Source organism: Helianthus annuus, chromosome 16, assembly GCF_002127325.2.
Source record: "Helianthus annuus cultivar XRQ/B chromosome 16, HanXRQr2.0-SUNRISE, whole genome shotgun sequence".
Lineage (NCBI taxonomy): Eukaryota > Viridiplantae > Streptophyta > Magnoliopsida > Asterales > Asteraceae > Helianthus > Helianthus annuus.
In genome coordinates, this window is record NC_035448.2 from 32,275,019 (window position 1) to 32,294,078 (window position 19,060).

Sequence of the window (19,060 nt, forward strand, 5' to 3'; positions counted from 1 at the left end):
TGAACCTAATCCCTTGCTTTGTCATGATGTTTTCAAGCAGGTAGTTTTCCTGCTCTCCGCTGTCATATATAACGGTCAACATGTTTGTTTCCTCATCAAAACGCCATGATGTCATGACTGGGTCCGATTTTCCATCTGCTTTGATTGGTCCAAATTTCCTTGTTAATGTTTTCATAAGATTATGTGTTTCATGACATTCATATCCAGAGCGATGCCAAGCGATAGGATACCCCTCTGTACCTCTTCTTCCATCTTCAAAATTGCTTTGATTGTCCTAACATAAACCCTCCTTTTGTTGTCAAAACGTAGGACAAATCGTCTAATTGCCAGAGTGTATCTCCACCAAACGATGGTTGCCATTTTTGGTGTTTTGGTTAAAATTGGCGTTTTTGGTAAAAGTTGTTTTTGCAGAATGATATATTGAAGTCATTATGGAAGCAATGTTTAACGTCGTTTATATAATGATGCTTTTGGCGCGTAATTTAGGAGGGAATTTCTTCTAATAAATGTTAATAATTGAATTTCAGTTACTGTATTGTTTCCTCTTCCTGTAATTTCCAACGTGCTTTATCACTAATTTTTGGCGTTTTGTATTTAATGACGTTTTATTTGTTTTGAATGGCGTGTTATCATTTTTGTTGGCGTTTTGAATTTGAGCGGTAAAAGACCCTTTTACCCTTAAAGAAGTGTGTCCACTTAATAGAATTGGTGTTATTTACGATAACGCCACCTCGCCAATCTAGTCCATAGATTGTTTTGATCTGACGTTCCATAATCGTTCTCACTGTTCTCACACTTTCCCCCGTTTTATCTAAATCCTGACCCTATATATATATATATGGTGTCTTTGTTGTGGAGACATTAGTCTCTCCGGAAGCAATCTTTCTATACTTAGAGATACGGGTAAGGCTTACTCTTTTTTTTTTGGTGGGAACGACGAATTTCATTAAACACACTAGCAAGAAGCTAGAGAAAAGCAACAACCAAAAAGGAAACGACAATTACAATGGGCATATAATCCAATTTCTCCAGATTAAGTCTTTAACATGCGACCTATTGTTAATCCACCAAAAGCTCAAGGCTTTTATATCTTCCAGAAGCAAGAAGCAATATGATGGATTTGTTTGAGGTCGAAAATGTTATCTCATTTATCGCCTTCCAGGTGCACCAACAAGTTGTGAGAATAATCTCGTATAAAATCTCCTTTTTTCGCCGTCCTAATCTGTAACAATCGTCCACCGATAAAAGATCCCTCAAACTGAAAGCGTATATCGGAACAATTTTACACCATGTGGATATGTGTTACAAATCTGCAAAGCCCAGCTGCATGAAATAAGAAGGTGGGCTCTCGTCTCATCTACTTCAGAGCAAAACTTACAGTAAACAGAATCAACCGGCACGTTTCTTCTCGCAAGCTCAGTTAAAGTAGGAATTATGTTTAGGCTAGCCTTCAAAGCAAAGATGTTGACCTTCTTAGGAATTCTTTTATTCCATTCCAATACGAAACCCACGTCATCGACCGCATGAGACGCTTCGAAGAGAGCATTTTTCATGGAAGAAACCGAGAAGAGGCCTGAAGAGGAGGCTAGCCAGGTCCATTTGTCGGGCTGAATAGAAAGAGAAAAGGTGTCGAGCAACTGAACCAGATTAAATAGATCAGCCCCTTCGTTCGCGCTCCAAGTTAAAGGCTTCCAATCCCATTTCCAAACTATACCATCGCCCGAATTTGCCAACATTTCGCTGTGACGGCCTTTTCTAATTGAAAGAGGCTTGGGAACGGTGTTGTAAAAATCTGTATTAATCGGCGCCTAGGCGCTAGTCGGGCGTTAGCTGATCAATTTTGAGCTAGTCGGACCATTAGTCGGTAGTCGGTCCTAGTCGGTGCAAGGCGGCCCAAATTGGCCCAAGTCGGCCAAATCGTTTCTAGTCGGCCCACTCTTTTTTAGTTTAAATTTGGCCCAAGCAAATGTTTTTAACCATTAAATGCATGGCCCAAGTTGTTTAGTTCCAATCTGGCCCCCAAAAAAACATGTTTATAACTCATTAAAACATATTCCATGAGGTCTTGACTGATATGTTAATGTTTGAATGTTTAAATACTTAAATTGCTATGTTTTAAACGTTGTTGTTTGAATTTTGAACTATTTTTAAGTATTATATTGATATTAATGTGTGTATTGAATGTTTAAATACTTGATTTGCTATGTTTTAAACTTAGTTGTTTGAATTTTGAACTATTTTTAAGTATTATATTGATATTAATGTACGTGTATATATATAAATTTAAAAATTATATATAAAAATTCCGATCCGATTAATCTCGATTAATCCTGATTAATCCCGATTAATCCCTAGTCAGTACTCCACCGCCCGACTAACGCCTAGCGATCTCTACAACACTGCTTGGGAATAACACCCTTAAAGGATCAGCGGCAATCCATGGGTCAAGCCAAAAGCGAACTTTATCACCTTTTCCAACTTCTCCTTTTATCAAAGAGCCAAGGTTAAGTTGAGTGCCATTAAGACTCTTGGAATATGGAAGAATTGGCCACGAGCGATTGGACGAGTGAATAGAAACAATCACCACCAACATCAAACGGAGTAGTCACTTTTTTCCAAGACACCCAATTTAGTTTATTCCTATCTTCACTACCTCCCAAAAAAAAGCCCGTCTTTTAGCTTCACTATCTATCCTTTCTAGACCTTACCAATAACATCACTATACTTAGAGAGATGTTATTCCATATCATATAGATGTTATTGACAAAAAGGGAATAAAACCCCTTGCTGATGTAGTGTTCAGTGACGTTGATGTGGCTGAATAAAGCTACTTAAGGCCTTATTCCATACTATGTAGACTTATAAATTTTTATGTTTTTGTTTTACATTTATCCGGCATTTTTTTAATCATAATTACAACTGACTAAACTTAAATTGTACTTGGTTGAAATGAAAATTTTGGTCTGAAACGCTAGAATTTACTACTATTGATAATGAAATAACAATTTGCAAAATGAATTTATTAGATTATCTACTACCACTCTTAACTAAAAAATTATAAAATAATTAAAGATACAAATCTACTATTACTACCACTCTTAACTAAAAAATTATAAAATAAGTAAAGATACAAATCTACTATTAATACTAGCATCTCTTGAACCTTTTTAGTATCCAGTGGGGAACTCACATTTCCCATATTCTGCAAAAATAATTGAAAACACTTTATTAGGCCTTCAACATTCAATAAAGAAAAAAAGCAACAGGAAAAGCAAATGTTAATGACTTCTTTATGGTTATAATCTTCAATTTCAAAGATCTTTTCTACACAATATCTTGACCACTTTTTACTTCAATTTGTTAACATTTAGGAGTAAAATTAGACCACAACATTTGAAGCTTGCTACTATTCTTTAGGCCATATGTGGTCATAAAGCCCCTTTGGAGGCGTTATGCGACAAGTGACAAAATGCGTAAGAGAGGGGCTTTATATCACAAGAGGGTGTAGTGGTAAGGGGGTTATATAACCCCTTCAATTATACATATAGTATGTATATGTATGTGTGTGAGTGGGGGGAAAGATTGTCCAGATGTTCACGCCGTGAAGATGATAACGGGAGGAAGGACTTCAACCCCCATAGCGCCCCCTGTAATGGTGTTGGGCGGCGCTATGGGGCGCTATGACTCAATCCCAGGTGATATACTGCCCCATTACACAGACTTAGAGTTCACTAAAATAGCTAATATATTTCTACACTTTTACTTATGAAGAATGATGCAAAATGTGATTGCCTTTCATACAACTAATGTAACTTGTTAAATAATTATACAAATATATTTTTTTTTTGTTTTTAAAAATAATAAGAGTATAAATTACTTGTTACTTTTGAAAAAAAATGATAATGATGCAATATAATGTTATTATTAATAATTTATATTATGCATTCTTGTTAATTACACTTACATTTTACTGGAATAAAGTTTTTTACTTCAACTTTAACCTCTACAAAAGGTCCATAATCTAAAACTAAAAGCATCTTGAATAATATTTTGGTCCACCCCACCACCATGTCAGAGTTGGCCCACCCCATCAAGCACAAACAGGGGCGCACGTTAGCCAACGCCTTAAAAATCTAGTAATTCCAAAAACATCCCGGTCTTCTATGTCCTTGAAATTACCACTATTTGAAAAGACTTATTACATTTAGAAATTCACAAATGACTTACATATGAAGACAGATTAATAGTGTTAGGTTCGTGTCGTGTTTTCACGTCGTGTCAGAAATTCACACCCATACAGACTATACAAGTAAAATTATTTTAATGTTTATGGTATATATTCACGTAGGGGATGGTTCAAATGAAAACCACTTTTATTGTGAAAACTCGAAAACTAACTAAAAAAGCCTAAAAAAACATACAAATTTTTTTTTTTTTTTTACAATTTTTTTTTAGAAAAATTGCTACTTTTTATATATGAAAAAAAATTTCAAAAAAAAAAAAATTTGGTTGTACTGTACATGTGCACTAATACGGAAAGTCTAAACCACTTAACCCACCGACACCCCCCAAAAACCTAAACCCCCCACCCCCAAAAAACCTAAATTCACCCTCCAACCAAAAGCTTACCCCCCCCCCCCCAAAAAAAAAAAAAAAAAAAAAACCTAATAATAATAGTATTGAAAACAAGACGACACCATAAATCTTTTTTTATGTCATAAAAAATATGCTCGAATATACTTGAATGAAAGATAAGAAAATTTGTGATCTTATGATGCCATTTTTGTTTTAAAATAATAACGTATGGAGAAATGGGAAATGTTTGAAAAGTTATATATTTTTTGTTTCAATTTTACCCCTCCTTCATTAAAAGTCTTCCCCCCTCCTTTTTAGTAGGTTTTAGTTAGTTTTCACAATAACTAGTGGTTTTCATTTAAACCTTCCCCTATTCACGTATTAGTATAAGTATTATGAAATGTATAAACCGACCACTTTTTATAATTTTATTGTAAAAATCATGGTTGTAAAGTCGCTAGACGCTCACTAGTCAGATTTTAGAGTACTCGGGAAGCACTCGCCTAGGCAAAGATTACTCGAAGAGTAATCGGCCTAGGCGACCAGTACTCATGCCTTGACAGTCTATCTTATAAAATACTCATGCCTTGATAGTCTATCTTATAGCAAGTACTCATAGAATATTCAGAGCCCATTACAATAAAATACTATTGTATTCAATATTTATAGGTAAAGGTAGTAAAGGAAGTAGAGTGATTGAGTACGTACTAGGTGGTTGCGTTACAATACGAGCAGCCCCACCAAAATAACATGAGCCAGCAGCACGTCCAGTCTTCTGATAAAAACTATTAAACGCAAAAGACGCATGAGCCTCAATCGTATCAGGATCAAAACACGTGGCACCCGGTTGAATCGGACGGCAATCAGCCCCGCCTTCCCCACACGCATAATCCAACGCCATTTGCAGCCTCTCCCTCCCCACGTCACTCGCCACACACCACGTACCCGACCCGAACCCGCCCCCTTTCACCGGATCCAAAGCCTTAACCCGACCCGATCCGACCACCGGCGACTGTTTATCTCTGTATTCCTTCAAATCGTTCACCGTAAACGGCACCGTATACACCTTCTCCCCGTTCGGGTAAAATAATCCGTAGTTCCGCTCCGACTCTGGCCCGTTTTTCTCGTTTTCGTTAAACAACGCAAACAGAAAAACGGTTAGTTTTGCGTTTGGCCGGAGCGGTGTTCCGGCGCCCGTGAGTATCCGTTTGACCAGATTTCCGTTGTATGCTGCCGCGTTTTCAACGCTAGCTCCGATCTCGTTACCTTCACCTTTTATTAGACATAATGTAATTAAAGTGAGTTAGAGATCATCATCTATATTATATTCTAAGTGATGCGCAAAAATGAGAACCACCTTAAATTCTAAGAACTAGGTCGTCTAAAAGGTTTTTTCGAATTTTTTTTTCTTAAAAGTCATAAAAAATCACTTGTTTCACAAAAAGAAAAATTAAAAAAAAAATGTCAGATACCCACATTTACATGAGGCGTAAAAGACAATATTTATCGTCGTACAAAATTAACACAAGCACGTAAAAAAACATGTATCAGTCAAAACTATTGACTCGACAACTTTTTTTACTTTTTTTACATATGTGTTTATAATATTTTCATCTACTTTTGTGCAAAAAAAATTTGACCCAACTCACACAGAAAGAAAAAGTTATCATGGTTCTCTAATTCGTGGTGGCTCTCATTTGAACCGAGCCCTATATTCTAATGCTTATTTAAAGTATAAAAAAGTAAATTCATCAAAATTAAGAGTTTTACTTTAAAAACAATTTTAAATCACATGGTGGAATCTTTTAAAACATATGGTTAATTTTTAAAACAATTTCCCCTGCTATCTTTATAATTTAATGACTTTTTTATATGTTAATAGTTTTTTTTCTAAATTTATACCATAAAATTAAACATTTTATTCCATTTTTGCTATAACTTTTCTTACTTTAAAATATAGTATAGATGTGATTGCGCGTTTTACAAACGTCTATGTTACTATGTTGTATTCCAGGTTCATTGGGAATACTAAAAAGTAGAGAACTGGAGAAGCATACATTTTACGTCTTAAAAATAATAGTTAATTACTGTTTTTATTCCTGTGGTTTTTCAAAAATTACTATTTCAGTCCATTAGTTTAAAAATTGCGATTTCAGTCCATGTGGTTTCACTTTCATAACCATTTCAGTCCTTGTGATTTCACTTTCGTAACCATTTCGATATATTATTCTGTTAAGTATAGGGATTGAAATGGTTACGAGATGGACTGAAATGGTTACGAAAGTAAAACGACAGGGACTGAAATCGCAATTTTTAAACTAATGGACTGAAATAGTGATTTTTGACAAACCACAGAGACGAAAACAGTAATTAACTCTAAAAATAAATTTTGAGATGTTTTCACCCCTCATTGCAACCGCAATAACTTATTACCTTTGGACGGCCATCCAGTCTCCGTCACGACCACCGGAATATCATCAAACTTCATCGCCGACATCGCAGCAAAAACCGCATCAATCTGAGCATCAAACAGACTAAAATAACGTAACCCGTTACCACCATCAACCACCCCAGGGTTCTCACGAAAAAGCGCATAATCAAGAGATATGACGTCAGCATTTGACTCATAAGCAAAAAACGGGTACGCATTCACCATCAGGTAAGACCCGGTTTGACGCAAAAAATTAAACATCGGTTTAAAAACCGGTTCAATCAGCTCCGGTCTAAACGAACCGGCTGAGGACGGGTAAGAATTCTGTAACGCACTTAACGCAACGGGAGATGATATTTTAATAACGGAATGTAGGTTAAATTTAACCAAGGCTTGATGGATATTTTTCATAGCGGGTACTAAATACCCGGTTGTGTTTTTCGGGTCGACGAATACTTCGTTACCTACGGCTATTGATTCGATTTGAGTTTTGGGGTGGTATGGTAGAATGTTGTTTTGGACCCAATTAGTGGCGAATGATGGTTTTTTAGCGGCGGTTTTGAGGAGTTCGTTAGGGAGGTCTACTGTGACTTTGATGTCGGATCCGGATAGGGCGGTTAGGATTGTCGGGTCGGTGTCGTAGACTTTGACCCGGTTGATGTTTTGGGATTTTAGGAGGTGGATTACTTTTGTTGGTGATGGGAGGTTGCTTGCGACCCGGCCGTAGTTCACACCGATCGAACCACATTCTGCAAATGTTAAAAAACCTGCAAGTGTGAAGATGGTGAGAAGGGTGATGGAGAGGAAGAGGGGTGAATGTGAGGCCATTTTGTTGCTGGGGGAATGGAGTGAAAGGGGGTGGTGGTTTTAGAGGGGTTAAAGATGTTGGGTTTTGTGTTTTCGGGTCGGGTTATTTAAAGGGAGGTTATGATGGGTTTATTATTATTAATAATGAATCTTGTGGTTTCGGTTGGATCATGTAGTGAATGTCATGGTTAAATTAAGGAAAAGATTTATGGAAGGAAGATGTTCACATGGTTTGCATTTCGACTGTGAGGAAGATATGTGATGATTAGTAAAATCCAAGATTGGTATGGGGTGATCTTTCATGTTTAATTTGGATTTGAGACTTGTGTCTGTATGTTACATTTCTGATATACCTACTCATATATTATACAACTAGGTTTAAAACTCGCATTATACGGAAATAGAAATTATTAAAATGAATATTACTGTAAAACGATATTTTGAAATAACATACAATTATAAGTATATACTTTATTGATTATAACTAGCTTAGAATCATGTGTTTTACATGAGTTGCATAAATTTAATTTTATATAATAAGTAATATAGTTATATATCTTTAAAATACCTCATGTATTGCACGAGTTAAATAAATATAATATAAATGATTAACATACACAGTCCGTCAGTCAACATATGTATTTAAATGATGAATTTGATGGGCTATTTACTTATTAAAATTTTAATTTATTATTTTTTATTTATTATTATGTTAGAAACGTGTGTATTACACATGGTAGTATCAATGAAATATAAGATGATTATTAATAAGCAGGAAAAAATATAAGAAATAATAGATAAATAAGAGAGATCCGTGAAGTTTGTGATTTAATATTATTTTCTTATTTTATAATCCTATTAAATATTAAATAATGATAAATTAAAAAATTAACTAAATTTAATTTAAATGAATATAAAATTTTATATATTTGCCTCATTCAACAAAGAAAAAAAAAAAGCCTTTTTCTGTCTCCTACGGAGAAGGAGAAAATACAAATTATATATTATTACTAATTCAAAGTTTGATTAAAAAAATTATTATCCTTATCTAAATTATATTTATATAAATTATTGTTTAATATTATTATTTTTTATTAGGAAAAAGAAATTGAAAAATAAGATAAAGAAGTACCAGAGATTGACACGTGTTAAAAAATGATTTGTATTTATTAGTATAGGAATATTATGTATAAGTATATACTTTAAGTAATATAGTAAAAATACATAATATGAAAATAGATAGTTAGGGTGAACGGGGCGCTTTGCGGGGAGGGGTTCGGTGAGGCGAGTCCCCGAGCGGGAACACCGCCGCCGACCCCTCGAGGAGTGTTTGCGGGAAGGGTGGCTCGGTGGGTGTTCACCGCACAAAAAGAGAGGAGAGAGAGAGAAGATGCTGAGAGAGAGAGAGAGAGAGAGAGAAGATGATGAGATGTAATTAAGAGAGGAGTGTCGCCATCAAATTGAGGGTGTGGGGGAAGTTAAGGGGGAGTTGACGTGGCGCGTGCTGATTGGGTGTGGGTAAGAGAGGTCACTCCCCCCTTAGAGGAGTGCCCCTTACACCCTTATAATGTATATACATATTATGTTGTATTGCTATTGTTATTTTAATTAAAGTTATTAAATTAAGAAAAATAAGAGAAGCACGAGAGAATTTTGGAGCTCACAAAAGTTAATACATGACGTAACAATTACTTGTTTATTAGGTATAGATTTCATGATTTACTCATAGAAAGTTGGTCATCGTATCCTAGTTTAATAGTCTCTCTCTAATATTTTTAGCAAATCCAAGCCTCAAGTTGCAAGTGCATATCTAAGGCCTTAACACTTGGAACAATACGTTAGTCCGCTTAGACAAAAAAAAAAAAAAAAAAAAACTTCCTTTGACTAGGATTATCGAGAATGGGCTTCATCTCTTTATTCTTGCAAGTACCAATAATGATCACCAACAATAGACCCAATAATCACTTCGATACGTTGTCATTAAACTTGTAGACATGTGAAGTTGAACATATAAGGGGGACGGGCTACTTTCTCTTTTATTATACTAAATGCTTTGGCCTACACCTTAAAAGAGCATAATTACAAAAATGACAAATTGTGGTTGATGTTCAACATCCCCCTCGTAACTCAATGATAATTGTATGTATGTTTAACAATGATATATTTATGAGTAATTATTATCATTATCAATCATTTCACATGTAGTTTCAAAGAAAAGTTGAATCCTACACACAACAAAACATGCTCCTTAATTTATGGGCAGGGCTACGAAGTTCATACACATTGTGTGATGTTTAGGCACATATCTTGCGACATCTAGGCATGCTCCATGGCATTAGGGTACATCCCACAAACACCTTACATCAAACTATGACAATTGGATGCTTTCACCAAACATCCAACTCTAGCATGGTGCGAGTCCCAAAAACATCCGACTTCGAGCTCTACATTTTAACATGTTCCACAACAATCTAGGTACATCTAGCAACTTGTTTAAAGACTATCTACACCGCCTAATTCGCTCATTGTCACTAGACACGCACACGACACTTCACATGATTTGACTCTAATATTTTTAAAGAGAAGAAATTGTATCACAAAAAGACAAATATTTCCAACTAATTATTATATCATAGCTTGTTGTATGCAAGGGATTTAAGAACTTATGATTTAACTGGATGGCAATCTGGACCACATCAACAACCAGTGTCTCAAACCCCTCAACTTTGTTGGTAAATTGCAAAATTAGCGTAATAATTTATTTTTTCTTTCTCCGTTTTATGTATCGGTTACCCTTGAGCAAATATTATGATACCCCTAGGTCCAGGATAAATTTTTGGGATACCCCTGAATTTTTTCTTTTAGATCCGTTACTGTCTAGAACTTATGATCCGAAACAGCAAGGCATGTACAAGATCTCGCCTGGACCAAGAAGGAAAGTACCACTTTAACCAACCGAGGTACGACACAAAAGTATTAACATGCGTGAGAGACTATAGGCGGATACACATTCAATAAAACAACAACTTAAGAGAAACAAGAAGCTGTTTAATAGTATAACTTAGTCCAAACTGAATCATACTTGATTGAAGGACTTGTTAACAAGCATACCTATTAGATTCGAGCTCACATCAAGGCTCACATGAATCATACTGGATTGAAGGACTTATTAACAATAGCTATTCGATTCGAGCTCACATTAGGCTCACAAATACTTGAGCATTGCCACTTAGGCTTTGGTATAGTGGTCAAGAGGAATATCCTCTTGTGGAGAAACCAAGGTTCGAGCCTTGAATAGGTGATAAATGGTGTAATTTAGCGTAAGGTAATTATCTGCTAAAAAACATACTTAACCATTGGACCTAACCTAATCAAGATGAAGTAAGGGTTCACTTTTCTAGGTGGTGTAGCCAAATAGTACCAATGTGTAATGATGCTCTTTTTCAGTGCTAAGGGTTTAAGTCTCATTGTTGGCAAATAATGTACATTTATAAGTAGGTTTAGGGGTATCTGAGTTTAATGTAAAAAAAACACTTCCCTCCTTATCTTTCTAGTGCATTTCCAATGTTATTCTTATACACACAAATACACTACATGTTTTTTTATCGTTTACTTAAAAAAATCGAACTGCATTATCGTTCACTTAATTGACCACGGATGATTGTCTTTGACATCGGGTCGCTAAAGGCCTACCTTCGAGCGCGTTCCAAGCCTGGAATAGCAAAGGCTAACTCAAATCCATCATCAAAATCAACCAGGCACATCTAAGGCCTCAATAGTGATGTTATCTTTTACATTTATTAATTTACACTTTCTTATATGTTTTGCAAAATGTACAAACCGTGTCTTTCAATAATAAGTTAGGTATTTGTTTTTTACCACTGAAAACGTGGTACATAAATATGATTTATAGTTTTAACTTTATATATGTAACCGTGACGTTTGAACACAAGATGCTGATGCAGGAATACATCATAACACCTTCCAAGACTAGATCAACTAATGAGCAGATAGATACTACCAATGAAAAGGAGAAAAAGCTGGTGAGATGTACAACCATCAAAGAATGAAGGGTCATATATTATGTAAAAGAGTTGTTATTGTAACTAAAAAAGTGACTATTACTATAATCATATTTAAAATAAATTGTTCAATATTTACATATCAAAAATAAAATGATACGAAACAGCATTCCCTCGGTGGGAAGAACAACAGATGAAACCATCAGTATGAATGATTCCATCCGGTGTATTACAAAAATCTAGACTAAACCACTAGCTGCGCCAAACTAAAAGTTAAACCAGATAGGTTACCCAAACAGGCCGACGGACCGACGGTTCAGATTTGACGATTAAAAGAATTTCATTTTTCAAAACCATTTTTTTGCATACAAAAATTTAAAATGATAAATATGGTATAGTTGCATATTAACAAAACTGGCAGCCCGGTTTTGCGCGGCCACTTTCCCACTTTCAAGTTACAAACCGCCAAAACCAAGATGTGAACCAAGCCATATAAATCTCAAACCGGCTAAACCAACCAACTGAGCAGTCTACCAACTGAGTTGTTTCAGTTGGACCGGCTCAGTCTGTTTCAACGGTTTAGGAACACCTCAACCTACTAAATACGTTCAAATATACATCTATACAAAATTACCTAACGCTATTAACATAACATAGATAATGGTAGTTCTATACAATTATGGGCCAGCAGTTATAACTAATTAGTGAATATCAACTCTGTTTTAAGTTTCTCCTAGGTGGCGTCACCTTTCTTTCTTCAGCCTCTCCCTGTAAAACATTAAAAAAATTCAAAACACTTGTCACTTTTTTTCACTGTATGCAATGATAACGAGCTTCTATTAGATTTTAGCAACTTACCCGCGTTTGATTTCCAGATCCATGTGATCGGTGGCTAGAATTCGAGGGCACTGGCCTCTGGGCTGGATGATTAATCGTTCTAATGAGTTCCTGTGAATGATTATATATGCTGCAGATTAAAGAAATATGAAAAAAGTTTAGTCTAGACTCTGATTTATGAGTACTGAATAAAATACTTTATGGCACAGAATCAGATTATATCCAGTCTAACCTTAATCGATGTCTGTTGCAAGCTGTAAAAAATGCCACAAATCCGTTTAAAATACTCCGAACAGCACGAAAAACCTATTGACATAATAATAATTATGACATGTAAGCATAAACCACATATACAGCCTAAAAACAGCTAAAAAACATTAAAGATCATCGTTCTAAGAACCGACCCCACCGGAGCGGGACCGGTTACATAACTAGTCCAGTTGAGTTTCACTTGAACCACCTCCATTTGAACCGGCCGGTTATGGGTCAGACACGTGGTTAAATGGAGTTTCACTTTTTATTATTTTCTTCCTAAAAGTTCAGTTAGTGGGTTTGTAACTACTCCTAAATCCATACTCTTAGTATTGCAAACGAATTGAACGTTCAGCGTACAGTTCGTGAATCGTTGGGTGGGAAATTCGTTTGAATTCGTTCATTTAATAAATGAACCACAGAGGCCGCGTTCGTTCATTAATGTTCATGAGCGTTCGGTAACGTGTTCATTTATGTCCGATAGCTCAATAGTGTTTTAAATTTTTATATTTTATTTAAATACTTCAAAACCCCGACAAATAAAATACTTAATAAGTATCAGTGTATTACATATTATGTCCACGAACACTTGTTTGTGTTCATTTGTTTTCATTTGTGTTCATGAACGTTCATTTGCGTTAGCTAAAATTAACAAACACAAACAGAAAATCTCATTCGGTCTTGTTCGTGTTTGTTCGGTTCGTTTGCAGCCCTACATACTTCGTTTGTTCCGTCCAGTTATGCAAACATTGTTAAGAAACGACAAAGTTCAAGGTTCCAAATACCTGAGAAAATAGATCATTCCAGAGAGACCGCCAAATAGAAACCTCATACGTGTTGACTGCTGACTCAGCGTTTGAAGCCAACTTGAAGAACCCACTTGCAACAAGCCATATGTCTCGAGCTAAATCATATGTTTCGTTATAAACATATCCCACGAAATTGGATAGACCAAGAATGAGACTAACTGGAGCATAGAGCATTCCCCAAATGCACCAAAATATTGGGTACATAACAGTCGATACTACAATATTAGAAAAATAAACATAATTATCTTGGTTGCAAGAAGCCTAGAATTAATAATATATTCAAGAGTAATATGTCATTTTCGTCCCTGAGGTTTGGCCAGTTTTGCGACTTTCGTCCAAAGGTTTGTTTTTCCGTATCCGGATCCAAAAGGTTTGAAATTGTGCCATTTTCATCCGGCTCGTTAACTCCATCCATTTTTCTACATTAAGTCGGGGTATATTCGTCTTTTTTTACTGACTTAAAGGGAAATTCGGTCTTTTTCACTGTGTACAAGCATTTAGCATAATGTACAAGCATTCAAAAGACCGAATTGCCTTTTAAGTCAACAAAAAAGACTGAAATACCCCTTGACTTAACAGAGAGAAATGGATGGAGTTAACGGGCCGGATGAAAATGGCAAGATTTCAAACCTATTGGATCCAGATGCGGAAAAACAAACCTTTATACAAAAGTCGCAAAACTGGCCAAACCTCAGGGACGAAAATGGCATTTTACTCTATATTCAAAGCTGGTTGCTGAAATCAAGATATTTTGTCGAATATTTGATATAACTAACTTACCAATAATCCAAATAACCGAAGAGATGAACCACACAGGCATTAATACGACTTCAATTAGATCCTCCAATACGTCCCAAGAACTTTCCATCAAAACCCAAACAAACGAGAATAAATATTGGCCCGTTTGGATTAACAACGTCCAAACCGGAAATATAACCTCAATAAAATCCGAAAACGGGCCCTTTAACGGTTGTGTGACAATCGAAACAAAAGACCGAACGGTACGTGTCATCATCAAGAACCACATAACTGCCTTCTCAGAGTTATGCAGAAACAACATAGTACCCAAATATTTAATTCTCGACACCATCTCCCATGTTTCTATCCAATCGAAAAGGGGCCCACATAACCGGGAGGCGGTAGCTTTTAGCACGGGAACGTTTTTGTACAAATCGTAGAAACCGATAACGACCGTAACAATGGAAATTGCTACGTATAGAGCCCGAGCTAAAGGGCACATCCATGGGCGGTAAATATGACAAAATACGGGATACGATTGACAGAAAATTACCCAGGATGGAAGTCCCGCTTCTAATAGAGTGAGTAATCGTATATCAGATAATATGATTTTTTGTAATTCAAACGGGAGGTCATGATCGTTGAACCGAAACATAAGTAACGCATCCTTGTACTCCATAGGTTCAGTTGTTTCTTCGCAATCATTTGAGTAAGATGAGGCCATTGGTGTGCAAACGCTTTCGCCATTGGTAATTTCGGTATAAAAACTTGAATTCATGTTAATTCCTATAGGAGACATTAGTTTCCGTCTTTTATAGGGTCCATCGGGAGGGGGCGTATGTGGTATACTTGTTTGATTGAATGAAGTTTCTATTTCTATTTTTTCACTAAGATTGCACCGCGGTGTGCGGGGAGATCCGTCGGGCCCACTCGCACTAGCATTCGAGATTTTTTCATTATCGTTTGTACTGTGGCTGTCTGGAAATTCACTGGATGCATCATGGAATTCGTCTCCTGAAGAAGTAACAATAAATATTAGAAGCTATTTTGGAATTGTTTTAACTGTTTATATGTAACAAATGGGGATTGGTTTTATATGTATGCCCTTATAAATGTTCAAAACTTCATATTTCTCCTTCCAAGTATCAAAATAATATCATATTTACCCTTTCAAAACATCTAAATTTATCATATTAACTCCTTCCAAATACTCCGTAGGTCTGTTGTATCAAGCAAAAGTCACGTAAAACATCTAATATATCATAGAGTAAAATGCCATTTTCGTCCCTAAGGTATGGCCAGTTTTGCGACTTTCATCCAAAGGTTTGTTTTTTCGCATCTGGATCCAAAAGGTTTAAAATCTTGCCATTTTCATCCAGCTCGTTAACTCCATACATCTTTCTCCATTAAGTCAGGGGTATTTTCGTCTTTTCTGTTAACTTAGGGCAATTCGGTCTTTTGAATACTTGTACATTATGCTAAATGCTTGTATGTAGAGTGAAAAAGACCGAATTGCCGTTTAAGTTAACAAAAAAGACGGAAATACTCCTAGCTTAATGGAGAAAAATGGATGGAGTTATCAAGCCGGATGAAATTGGCAAGATTTCAAACCTTTTGGATCTAGATGCAGAAAAACAAACATTTGGACGAAAGTCGCAAAACTGGCCAAACCTCAGGTACGAAATGGCATTTTACTCTATATCATATTACCCACCCCCCCCCCCTCCCAATCTCTCTCTCTTATGTGCATACCTAGCATGGAGTTGAGATGCTCTTCCAATAGATCTTGTTCATGCGGTGTCCCCGGAAACCATGTATTTATGCATTTAACCGCTTGATTTATGCTATCAAATTCCCATCTTTTCATGTATTTAGCCTCTATAGCAAGAGATGTGTCGGTCTGCTCATTAAATAACAAAAAAAAAAAAAAACAAATATTAACATTAATATTAAGCCGTTACGAAGTATATAAAGTAATAAACAAAGAATGCAAGCTATACCTGAAGCTCATTTACGTAATTGATACCACGAACATCTTTCCACGCCACTTGAAACACGATAAACCCAAACAAAGTTCTATGCAACTTACTATTGGCAAGCAAGGAACTCCTGAGCTTTTTAACAGGTAACAAAGCCCTCTTTTTTGATAGTGTTGCGGCATTAATCACTGAGAACCATTTTTTCAAGTTTTTCGAGTGGTTTGATGATTTAGATCCGGCTTCCTGTTCAATAAACACTGTGGTATCTTTCTTCCCTTTTCGCCCTTGCCCCCGTGTGTTTGCAAAAGGGGACATCCTTGACTGAAGACATATTCAAGAATACAAAAAATTAATCATCAATGAGATTTCAATATATGCAACTTGAATTATATACACATTATCCGGATTCTGGCCACAGTATTGACAGTGACCTACTTGTGTTTATTGAGGGGAAGGCTGGGGCTGGCAATTTCAGACACCGATACGAAAACAAGACATGACCTTAACAGGTTCATGTTTGACCCTTAACAGGTTTAGTGTCTTAAACAGGTCGTATGATACGCTGGTAAGTTTTTTCGTGTCTTAACATGTCGTGTTCATGTAACCTGTTTGTAATCAAGTTTGTGTTTGTGTTTGAAAAACTCACACGATAAGATTTCGTGTCGTGTTCATGTTTATCTATTTCGTATTCGTGTCTTATTGTGTCCGTGTCTTAACATGTCGTGTCTGACACGATATGCCAGCCCTCCGTGTTAGATTTGGTAAATTAGCAATAATATAAGCACAAAAAATCCAAATTTACATATTAAAAAACTTTATCTGTGGTTCAACTCAATAATATAAGTAGGTCAGTCTCAATACTGTGGCTAGAAACCGGGCAATGTGTATGCATGTTGCTGATTAAAATGCAACTTGAATTACAAACAAGACAAGATAATTGTTTAAATGATTTAGCTTTCTAAGAGACCTTGGTAACCATTAACTGCCATAAGTGTGCGGGCCGTGAGGGCAGAGCTTCCAACCATGGCCTGTTATCCACTAATACGTAGAACTCTTTGCTATCGGGGGCCAAGAAAAGGCTAAGATCCGAAAGATAAGACTGCAAATCCCTGAAAAATGCAATGATATTAATTCAAGTGGAAAACTGCAATTTACACAGATGAAGATTCATTATAAACTAACAATTATGGCGAATTTACAGCAAAACCAAGTTTATTTGACTGCAAATCCCTAAAAAAATGCAAAGATCCAACAGAATAACATTATTTCAAGTGGAAAACTGCCATTTACACAGATGAAGATTCATAACGAATTAACAATTATCGCGAATTTACAGCAAAACCTAATTTATTTAACTGCAAATCACTAAAAATGCAATGATCCAACACAATGACATAAATTCAAGTGGAAAACTGCAACTTACAGAAAAACCTAATTTATTCACAATAGAGACAAATCAGACATCACAGCTTTAAAGCTTTAAAGCTGAGCAATTAAATAAATACAATTCTACTTTTCTAATACAATTTAAAATTTAAAACTCATAACAATGATAAATCAAGTGCGTCTGATAAAGCAAAAGGTTCGTACCCTATCTGGAAGCTTGTTAACGGATAAAAGTGTCGATTACTGTCGCATCTCATCATGTAACCCCTGCATAATCACAATCAACCAAAATTAATCACGATTACGCCCTAATTCGATGCACAAACACCAAAAAAATTTGCTAAAAATCAAATAAATTCAAACCTGAAGATACTTATTAATACTGTGGAACTTCATCGATCATGAATCAATGAAGGCAGCCATATGCCGGTGATGATGATTGATGAAATTGTGAAATCGAATTTGCAGAAGAAAGGGGATAGTTGGAATAACTTGGAGATGAAGAGTTATGTGATGATCGCGTAAACAACAAGTAAGAGACCAAGTGAGGTTCAATTCAACGGTTTTGTGAAAAAAAGGGAGAAATATAGGGGTAATATGGTAAATTCGGCCTGAGACTTCTGCCGCCGTCGCCGTCTGATGGTGACGGCGAGTAATGGAGTAAAGTAAATGTTAAAGATGCCCACCGAATATTTTTTATTAAACGGGGGCATGCTAACGTGTAACGCAACTCCAGGGTAACTTAATGTTTCGATAGAGCCCTTGTATTGCGGTCTACTTATCAATGGAAGTCCCTCACTTAAAAAATGTAGGCCGACAAGTCCCTTGTAGTTGAACGTTGAGATATACCCGAGGCGTGCTGTGGTGGTAAGATCAGGGAGTGTGGTAAACCGACCCTGGCCACGCCAACCTTGATGGCGTCCTATAGTGTCCCTCCCCTATTTCCCGTCCACAAAGGGGGACGCTATTGATTAATCGCTAGCCTAGTAACGAGCGCCCACGGCTCTATTTTGGTGGTCCCCATACACAATACTGTTTGGCAACGGTAATTTTATTTAAAAAAAAGTTTTTATATTTAAATTTTCACACTATATATATCCTACCTTTTTACTCAAATCATACAATTTCTACCATCTATTCTCCATAAATTTTATACATTCTATCATACTCACACAATGTTTCACAACAATCAAAACGCGTGGGACCCCAACAATCCGTTTTGGG

The 19,060-nt window shown here is 36.1% G+C and overlaps 2 protein-coding genes across 2 annotated transcripts; both read right to left on the minus strand.

Moving 5' to 3' along the window:
* Positions 1-2,994: 2,994 nt before the first annotated feature.
* On the minus strand, positions 2,995-7,916 carry LOC110915394 (glucan endo-1,3-beta-glucosidase 12). The gene is made up of 3 exons (XM_022160077.2): positions 7,009-7,916; positions 5,284-5,847; positions 2,995-3,202 (listed from the first exon to the last, which is right to left on the minus strand). Exons 1-3 carry the CDS (start codon positions 7,832-7,834, stop codon positions 3,168-3,170), a joined length of 1,425 nt encoding a protein of 474 aa, XP_022015769.1. The 5' UTR covers positions 7,835-7,916; the 3' UTR covers positions 2,995-3,167.
* A 4,293-nt stretch (positions 7,917-12,209) lies between these two features.
* Positions 12,210-18,510, minus strand: LOC110918564. The gene is made up of 10 exons (XM_022162864.2): positions 18,200-18,510; positions 18,041-18,103; positions 17,418-17,559; positions 16,472-16,771; positions 16,224-16,371; positions 14,514-15,485; positions 13,710-13,948; positions 12,905-12,978; positions 12,694-12,802; positions 12,210-12,603 (listed from the first exon to the last, which is right to left on the minus strand). The coding sequence occupies exons 2-10, from the start codon at positions 18,094-18,096 to the stop codon at positions 12,547-12,549; spliced, it is 2,097 nt and encodes a 698-aa protein (XP_022018556.1). The 5' UTR covers positions 18,097-18,103; positions 18,200-18,510; the 3' UTR covers positions 12,210-12,546.
* Between the last annotated feature and the right edge of the window lie 550 nt (positions 18,511-19,060).

Excerpts from the sequence above, each read along its gene's own strand:
- LOC110915394 (XM_022160077.2), bottom strand. The coding sequence starts at position 7,834 with ATGGCCTCACATTCACCCCTCTTCCTCTCCATCACCCTTCTCACCATC. Across the intron at positions 5,848-7,008 it reads GACTGGATGGCCGTCCAAAG|GTGAAGGTAACGAGATCGGA; the intron begins GTAATAAGTTAT and ends GTCTAATAAAAG. Across the intron at positions 3,203-5,283 it reads TATTGTAACGCAACCACCTA|AATATGGGAAATGTGAGTTC; the intron begins GTACGTACTCAA and ends TTATTTTTGCAG.
- LOC110918564 (XM_022162864.2), bottom strand. The coding sequence starts at position 18,096 with ATGATGAGATGCGACAGTAATCGACACTTTTATCCGTTAACAAGCTTC. Across the intron at positions 16,772-17,417 it reads GGCAGTTAATGGTTACCAAG|TCAAGGATGTCCCCTTTTGC; the intron begins GTCTCTTAGAAA and ends ATATGTCTTCAG. Across the intron at positions 12,604-12,693 it reads GATCTGGAAATCAAACGCGG|GGAGAGGCTGAAGAAAGAAA; the intron begins GTAAGTTGCTAA and ends AATGTTTTACAG.